At 41.7% G+C, this 8,788-nt stretch overlaps 1 protein-coding gene across 1 annotated transcript; it reads right to left on the bottom strand.

The window, feature by feature from the left end:
* Positions 1 to 4,297: 4,297 nt before the first annotated feature.
* SMIM28 (small integral membrane protein 28) lies at positions 4,298 to 8,507 on the bottom strand. The gene is made up of 2 exons (XM_045814764.2): positions 8,388 to 8,507; positions 4,298 to 4,813 (listed from the first exon to the last, which is right to left on the bottom strand). The coding sequence occupies exons 1-2, from the start codon at positions 8,496 to 8,498 to the stop codon at positions 4,298 to 4,300; spliced, it is 627 nt and encodes a 208-aa protein (XP_045670720.1). The 5' UTR covers positions 8,499 to 8,507.
* Between the last annotated feature and the right edge of the window lie 281 nt (positions 8,508 to 8,788).

Below are 8,788 nucleotides of genomic sequence, written 5' to 3'. Positions count from 1 at the left end.
GTCTGGCCACATGGAAGATCAGCTGTATTTTGTGGCCTACTCATATTAATTGCTTTCAGCCTTGCTTTTATATTAGAATCGCTTGCTCTATTTCAGTTTAATTGGTCTAGGTGGCCCTGGTGCTGGTGGGTTCAAGGAGTTGTACCATGCAACCAGGGGTGAAATCCACTGATCTAGAGCAAGGGTCAGCAAACCTTTTCTGTAAAGGACCAGATAGTAAGTATTTTAGGCTTTGAAGGTCATTATCGTCTCTGTTGAAACCACTTAAGCCTGACGTAGCACCCACAGGCAAGTGCACAATAACTTGGGTTCCAATTTCTAGACACCAAAATTTGAATTCATCTAATTTCATGCGTCATGAAATCCTTCCTCTTTTGATACCTTTCCCAACGATTTAAAAATGTAAAACCATTCTTGTCTCCAGGATGTACAGAAACAGGTTGCAAACAGGATTTGGCCTGTGGGCTGTAGTTTGGCAACCTCTGGTTAGTAGTTTATCTGCTGCTTCAGTTTCATTCCAGAAGAGAAAATCTTTCTTACTGAGATCACTGAGAGCATTTTAAAGGAGGCCTATCATTGACTAATTCTTTTATTTTAATTTTCTTCTCTTTATTTTTAAAGATTTATGTATGTATGTATGTGAGGGAGAGCACAAGCCGGTACGGCAGGGGGCAGAGGGAGAAGCAGGCTTCCCGCTGAGCAGGGAGCCCGATGTGACCCTGGGATCATGACCTGAGCTGAAAGCAGATGCTTGCCTTGTCTATTTTTGCCATTCTAACTGGCGTAAGGTGGTATCTCAGTGTGGTTTTGATTTGAATTTCCCTGATGGCTAATGATTTTGAACATTTTTTATGTGTCTGTTAGCCATTTGTATGTCTTCATTGGAAAAGTGTCTGTTCATATCTTCTGCCCATTTTTTGATTATTTGTTTCACGTGTATTGAGTTTGAGAAGTTCTTTGTAGATCTTGGATACTAGTCTTTTATTTGTAGTGTCATTTGCAAATACCTTTTCCCATTCCGTGGGCTGCCTCTTAGTTTTGTTGACTGTTTCCTTGGCTGTGCAGAAGCTTTTTATCTTGATGAAGTCCCACAAGTTCGTTTTTTCTTTTGTTTCTCTTGCCTTTGGAGACGTGTCATGAAAAAGTTGCTGTGGCTGATGTCAAAGAGGTTACAGCCTATGTCTTCCTCTTTGATTTTGAGGGATTCCTGTCTCACATCAAGGTCTTTCATCCATTTGGAGTTTATCCTTGTGTGTGGTGTGAGAGAGTGGTCAAGTTTCATTCTTTTGCATGTAGCTGTCCAATTTTCCCAGCACCATTTATTGAAGAGACTGTCTTTTTTCCACTGGATGTTTTTTCCTGCTTTGTCAAAGATTTGTTGCCCAAAGAGCCGAGGGTCCATTTCTGGGCTCTCTATTCTGTTCCATTGGTCTATGTGTCTGTTTTTGTGCCAGTACCATGCTGTCTTTGTGATCACAGCTTTGTAGTACAGCTCGAAATCCGGCATTGTGATGCCCCCAGCTTTGTTTTTCCTCTTCAACAATTTCTTGGCAATTCGGGGCCTTTTCTGGTACAATAAATGTTGGAGAGGATGTGGAGAAAGGGGATCCCTCCTACATTGTTGGTGGGAATGCAAGTTGGTACAGCCACTTTGAAAAACAGTGTGGAGATTCCTCAAAAAGTTAAAAATTGAGCTACTCTATGACCCAGCAATTGCACTACTGGGTGTTTACCCCAAAGATACAGATGTAGTGAACAGAAGGGCCATATTTACCCCAATGTTCATAGAAGCATTGTCCACAATAGCTAAATTGTGGAAGGAGCCAAGATGCCCTTCAACAGATGACTGGATTAAGAAGATGTGGTCCATATATACAATGAAATATTAGCCATCAGAAAGAACGATTACCCAACATTTGCAGCAACATGGACAGGAGTGGAGGATATTATGCTAAGTGAAATAAGTCGAGCAGAGAAAGACAATTATCATATGGTTTCACTCATTTATGGAACATAAGAAATAGCAGGAAGATCGGTAGGAGAAGGAAGGGAAGAATGAAGGGGGGGTAAACAGGAGGGGGAATGAACCACGAGAGACTGTGGACTCTGGGAAACAAACTGAGGGCTTCAGAGGGGAGGGGGGTGGGGGACTGGGATAGGCCAGTGATGGGTATTAAGGAGGGCACATATTGCATGGTGCACTGGGTGTTATACGCAAATAATGAATCATGGAACATTGCATCAAAAACTAGGGATATACTGGGGCGCCTGGGTGGCACAGCGGTTAGGCGTCTCCTTCGGCTCAGGGCGTGATCCCGGCGTTCTGGGTTCGAGCCGCACATCAGGCTCCTCTGCTGTGAGCCTGCTTCTTCCTCTCCCACTCCCCTGCTTGTGTTCCCTCTCTCACTGGCTGTCTCTATCTCTGTTAAATAAATAAATAAAATCTTTAAAAAAAAAAAAAAACTAGGGATATACTGTATGGCGACTAACATAACATAATAAAAAATTATAATAAAATAAATAAAATATGTTTTGATTTAAAAAAATGAAAGCAGATGCTTAACTTACATCCAGCAAAGAGGAACAGTATTTCCTTCCATGTATATATATATTTTTAAAGAGGCAATCTTTTCTAGAAAATTCTTTCCTGCATAGATCTCCCCCTTAGTTCCCAAAGATCAAACCAGTCCCTGGTGGAGGAACTGAGATCACCATGATTAACTGTGCTGACGCCCACCCCCCCCCCCCCCCCGCCACGCCCCGGCGTTTGGGAGGGATGTGGTTTTACGCAAGTGGCCTCAGGATCCCAAATCAAATCAGGGTTCTGTTAGCAAAGGAGAAGGAATGGCAGTTGGAAAAGAATCAACATAGTCTCACCCAGAACTAGATTCTTAGGATTAAAAAAAAAATCTGAAGGAGACTCTGCTGAGCTTTTCTTTTCCATTTGTTTTATTTACTTCCGTTAAAGACCACCAGGGAATTTTTCAGTATAATTTTCCTGAGAGAAATTTTATTGATCTTCATTCAAATAGCTTCTATTTTGCATTAGTCCTTGAAGATACTATTATTTCTATCAGATTATATTTAGAAATAAATGTATCCCATTTGGGCTTTGTTATCTTCCTAAAACTGCACTATGTTGCGTATCTAGCATAAAAGTGCTTTTGTAAAAAGTAAAAAGTTTTTTGCTCATTTATAACCATCAACGTGTCGCCTAGCTTTTGTATTGTGAAAACAACAAAAAAAGAGTTTTACTAAGGAAATGAGAGTATCAAATACGAGTTTTAGAATCCTCCCCGTCCCCCTCCTGTTTCCTCACTAGTCCAGGGGAATTCTGATCTGCAGCCCGAGGGGCACATGCCCCACCTTCGCCCCCCATCTGAAAATCACGGAGGGGGATTTGTATCCATTTCAAACTCAGCTGGGCTCCGGCTACTGAGAGCCTGGAGGCCCAGCCAGGAGCATGGCTGAAATTCCACACTGGCAGCTTCCTCAGAAGAACATCGGGCCCAACAGAATAACCTCAGACAAGTTCCTTAACCTCTCTGCGTTCGTTTTGATTCCTGTAAAGCGAAAGTTTGGACCATATGATTCATGAGGTCCCTGTCGGAGCTAATCTATGTTGCTCCTTCCCGTGGGGTCCAAAATGTTGACCGTTACTTGCCAGTGTTAAACCGGTATCTACTCGGTTGCTGCTGCTTGGGGAAGGCCGCACGTCTGTCCGCCACAGCCCTGGGGGACGGGCCGTGACGTCCTAGTGCGAGACGTTCCCACCCGACAGCTGGATCCTTCTCCCATTGTGGGAGACAAATGAGAACACAAGCAAGGGCTACACCAGGAAGGAGATAATTTTGGAAAGCTTTATTCGTTTTTTAAAACGAAAACGTCTGCAAGTGTCTGCCTGTACCTTCGTTCTTAATACTGAGGCCGACTTTACCATTGTTTACCACACAGGGGGCCCCTGCAGCCCTAGGGATGTTTTCCTTCTCGAACTCCCCAGGCATCTGGAAGCTTTCACACACAAGTGCAGCCATAAATCCCTGAAAAACGTGTGTAGGAAGAAACATCTTATTTGGTGGCAAAAGCCGTTTCCTCTGGCTTAGAAGCGTTTTTCTTTTCCTTCAGAGCTCGTCCCCATGCTTACCAGTAGTTCTAATTGTGTCTCAACTCACATAGAATTTTCCTGTTTTTTTTCTCAAGGGTGTTACATATTTTAGAAGAGCCTAGTCCTCCTCAGGACAACCTCGGGGAAAAATTCCGCAAGGAACGTGAGAATGGTTACCCAGACTGACGTCTGTCAAGCTCCCTGCCCTGGAGCGGCATCAGCCAGGGGTCGCAGGGCCGCGGGCGAAGAGCGGCCCTTAGGTCTGGAGGCCCCGCTCGCCCGGGAGGGGCTGCGCGCTGGGCTCCGAAGGGTCCCAGGCAGCAGTTTCTGTTTGCCCCTCCCGGCGGGGGAGCCCTCTGCCCAGGGCGGGCCCGCATCCAGAGCCGCCGCCCCGGGGCGATTCCTGGTGGCCTCCTCGTAGGAGGGGGGCAGGCCCGCGGAGGGGAGGGCCGTGTCCCGGGGCAGCGGGGCGTAGGGGAGGGCCTGCTGGCCGCTCCAGGGGAAGCCTGGCAGGGCGTCCGTGGCCTCCCCTGCGGCGGGGCGCTCCGGGGCGTCGGGGCCGAAAACCTGCCCCGGGGCCCGGGCGGCCTTGCAGCGGCGGTACAGGAAAAGCAGCAGAAAGGCCAGGAAGAGCAGGAGGGTCGCTGGAAGCAGGATGCACAGGAAGGGCTCCACGTCGTCTCTGGTGGAACTTGTCTTCTGGGCGCCCTGGAATTCGGGGATGAAGCTGGGTTAGGAGAGGGCAAAGAAGACTCTGCGTCCCTAAAGCGCCTCTCTTTCTTCATCTTTTATTCTTATCCTCATTACCCACGCTCAAAATCACTGTAGTCCTTTAGGCCAATGGCTTGGGCCCACGTGAAAGGAAGTAACTGGATATGATCAAGTATCAATTCAGATGTCAAAAATACGCACTGGCGACCGCCTGCGGTATTTCCCTGAAGGAAAGCTAGGAGAGCGGGTTTTAGTTGGTAGGCCCAGCACTCATTCCTTGAACCGGAGCTCTTACCCTTCATGCACTTACTGTAGTTAGAATTAGACCAATAATGTATTTCCACAAACAGGATCCTATGGAACTTCAATTATGTAATTCTGGAATGAATTCTGACATAGTTATGTGTTCATGTCACATATAAATAATATTTGAAATCTGAGTTGATCGCTGGCATTTATGATGAGATTTTAAAATTCCTTCCATTTGTCTTTGCAATATTTGTAGAATCCTCCCCCCCAAGAAAAAAAAAACCTATGCAGTCTAGGATATTGTTAAACTAGATATGAGATGATTTCTGCAGTATCTGTGCTTTGAGAGTGTAAGTTCTTTGTGGACTCTATCTGGTGTAAACACTAATTTTTTGGTTGTTTTCTCAGAGTACAATCTTTAAAGTGTAAAGTCTGGTACTTTGTTAAAATATTCATCATCCGCAAGGCTTCCCATCTCAGTCAGACTTCAGTGTAAACCTGAAATTAAATATTCTTGAAAGTTCAGTAGTTAAAAAAAATTGCAGATAAATTATTAAGCAACCTGGGAGGTATTGACTTTACAATATTAGCTCAGAAGGTGATGATGGTTCTTGATGGAATAAAGAATATAATAGCCATGAAACGATGCTTCACCAGCAAAGTAGAGAAGCAGTAAAAAACAAAACAAAATACTGTTCCAAATTGCAGAGACATTGCTTTAAAGCTGCTAAGAAGTAGTGAGGTATTAAGAAGTTTCTCTGCTATATAAAGCATATAGCAACAAATGTGTTTGTATCCACTACTACAAAAGAAAAAAATTAAAGCCTTATATTGTGTTTCAAACAAACAAGCAAAATACTAAGCTCTTTATCTAATTATTTAAAATAAACTCTGTGAGCTAGGGATCTCTCCTTGATTTTTGGGGTAAGGACACTGTTTTACTGGCTGTGACCTCTTAAGAGACTGCATATCTAGGGTTGTTTGTATCCTCTTTTTTACTTCCTAAAGAATTTACAATTGTGTGTGTTGTTTTGGTTCAAAATTAGCTTATTTAATATTTATATTGCCAGATATTTTGTGCTTAGTAAGATATGAGTTCAGATATTTTTAGCTTAAAGTGCATAAAATTAAAAGTGGTTTTTGTTTTTGAAAACAGAACGTCGTGTTTGGGGTTTGACAGCTCTGGCTTTGAATTCTAGTAGAACTTTCTAATACTTGCATGATCGTGGACCCTTTATTGATCCCCTATGCGCCTGGATTTCCTCCTCTATGAAATGGAAATAATATCTTTTTTGGAGGGTTGGCAGGATGATTTAATGAATCAATGTGTGTAAAGGACTTGGTGAAAAATATATGTGTGTGTGTATATATATATATATATGAAAAATATATGTGTGTGTGTGTATATATATATATATATATATATATATATATATATATATATATATATATTTCTACCTCAGGTAGAAATGGTCACATTTACTAGAAAATAAAATACTAAAGATAACCAGAAGAAGTCTAGAAATTTATTGCTAAGGCTAGAAAATGCAGTGAACATTAAAAAAAAAAACCAAAAACTAGCATTACTATGTTTATGTTTTAATGTATTTTTCAGAAAAATTTTAACATTAATATATTTTACATGTGTGATTGTCGTATTTGTAAGTTATGGGTTCTTTCTGTTACACATAATCAAAAACTATTAACTTAAAAATGCTGTGATATAATAAGACTTTGATTACAAAAGCTGTAAGAATAGATGAACTCGGAAATAAATTTACTACCGTAGTAAAAAATCAAGTTGAAGTCCAGAGCAATTTAACTATGTCTAGGCTTTTCTCTAGATGAATTGTTAAAAATATTGAAGCTATTAAAACACTCTTTAACCTTGATAAACACGGACCAATTATGCATGACTTAGTTTTCTTCATTCTCCATCAATTATATGGATGATAATAGTTTCTAAATAGTTGGGGGCATCAAATTTTAAATACTCTGTAAGTTCAATATGCACAGAATATAAAGATACTTAATGTTCTATTTAAAAGATTTTGTGTAATAGACCCTGTTGTTTATGGCTATGCCACTTACGGTATTGTCAGTATTAGTTGCATTTTTTTTTTCAATTAGTTGCAAAATTTTGGACAGTGAAAAGTCACAGTCCCCTCCTGTAATTAGAACTTCCGTTGGTTGAGGCAAATGTATCCAAATATCCATTGGCACTAAAAGACTTATCTAAGATGGCAAATTAGGACACTTTCTTGAGGTAACTCTTCTTGGGTTCTAGTTAAGAGAAGCACAGAGTGACAGGACAAATTTATGATGTCTCCTTAATTTTCTCTTTTACTGATTCTTGGTATATTGGTTCAAGTTATTTTGGATTTTTTTTTTTAATGCAGAAAGGATGTCTACTTTTCTAGTCAAATGTTCTTATTTGTTCACTTCCCTCAAAGTTTCTTTAAAATTTTCTGATACATATATTGACACAAGGACTTTCTTGTTCAGGGAATATTTTTTAAAAAATATTCAGTTAAAAGTGTGACTGTTGAAGGATATACGATCCTAATTCTATATACGCAATTATAAATGTTAAATATAAATCATATATAAATATATAAACAATATCTTTCTGTAAAATGTAGTTTGGGAGAGCTTAAATCCCAGCCTCGTCAGACGATTTTGCAGACAACAGGAAAATAGGTTGGTTTGCCTCTTGTTGTGGGACAGGAGGATTCTTCATTTTCCTCCTGATCATAAAATTAGTTGAGTTCTTAGGTTTCTGCAAATATTTTTCCTTTCTGCCGCCTTAGATTGAGGCTTCTTTGGTGATTTTCCAGACAAAGCAAAGCAGCTGCTGTGTTTCTTAGAGACAAAAACCTCCTTAACCCTCTGCTACCCTGCCCGAGGTGAGCTCCCTGGCTTCTCCTAACTCCTAGAAACACTGTCATTCTACAGCCAAAGGGAGCCTCTCATTTTTTGCGTACGTAGACATTGCTTTACTGTGCAAAGAACAAAGTCACAAAACTAAGGCATCAAGATTTGTTGACTCCTCCTTTCAGGTGTTCTTTGATAAATTTGATCTATCAGGTGTTCTTGGAATATATTTCTGGCAAGTTTTACTTGCATCTCTCCATGTCAAAAGAATACAACTTTCCAGTTACTTCCTTAGACCACGCCAGTCAGGGAATGAGTATTTCTGTCCTACCCATAAAGTAAAATGTTGCCACTAAGTTTTAAGACCCTAAAAATATAGGCATTCTTGGTTTTTAAACCTGACAAAAGACACTTTGGGGAAGAAAAGGCTGAAGTCATAGATACAGACCTGCGGCTGGGTTTCCAGAAGAGGTAGGCTGGGTTCGCTCGTTAACCACTCATATGTCCCCCTGCCAGCGTGGCCAAACTTCCTCCAGCTGCTGGCCATCAGGTCCCGCATGTTTCCATCCGCCTGACGCACTGACCACCCTTCCACCTCGCTGCCCAGATTTCAACAACCCTGCTTGCTCTTGGCCTGGATCCAGCTTGGATGTGCTCGGCTGATGGCTGTTGGTAAACTCGTTCTCTGATGAGTGGCAGCTGGGAAAAGAAGCCAACCAGAGAGACCTCTCGGGGCTGACTATATTTAAATCCAGTGCCTCTGCATTTGTTTCTGTGGCCTTTATCACTGTAAGGATTGGCATCAGATATCAGACACGGAACAGACTGCAGACAGCCGAGCTCTCTGCC

Source organism: Ursus americanus, chromosome 11, assembly GCF_024610735.1.
Source record: "Ursus americanus isolate L20-20 chromosome 11, mUrsAme1.1.p, whole genome shotgun sequence".
Classification (NCBI taxonomy): domain Eukaryota; kingdom Metazoa; phylum Chordata; class Mammalia; order Carnivora; family Ursidae; genus Ursus; species Ursus americanus.
The sequence above is the reverse complement of the archived record's forward strand: the minus strand, read 5'-3'. Positions and strand labels throughout refer to the sequence as shown.

Bases quoted from the DNA above. Each gene is read 5' to 3' on its own strand.
- SMIM28 (XM_045814764.2), bottom strand. From the start codon at position 8,498: ATGCGGGACCTGATGGCCAGCAGCTGGAGGAAGTTTGGCCACGCTGGC. The intron at 4,814-8,387 runs GTCTGTATCTAT...CCCGAATTCCAG, and splicing joins TTCTGGAAACCCAGCCGCAG to GGCGCCCAGAAGACAAGTTC.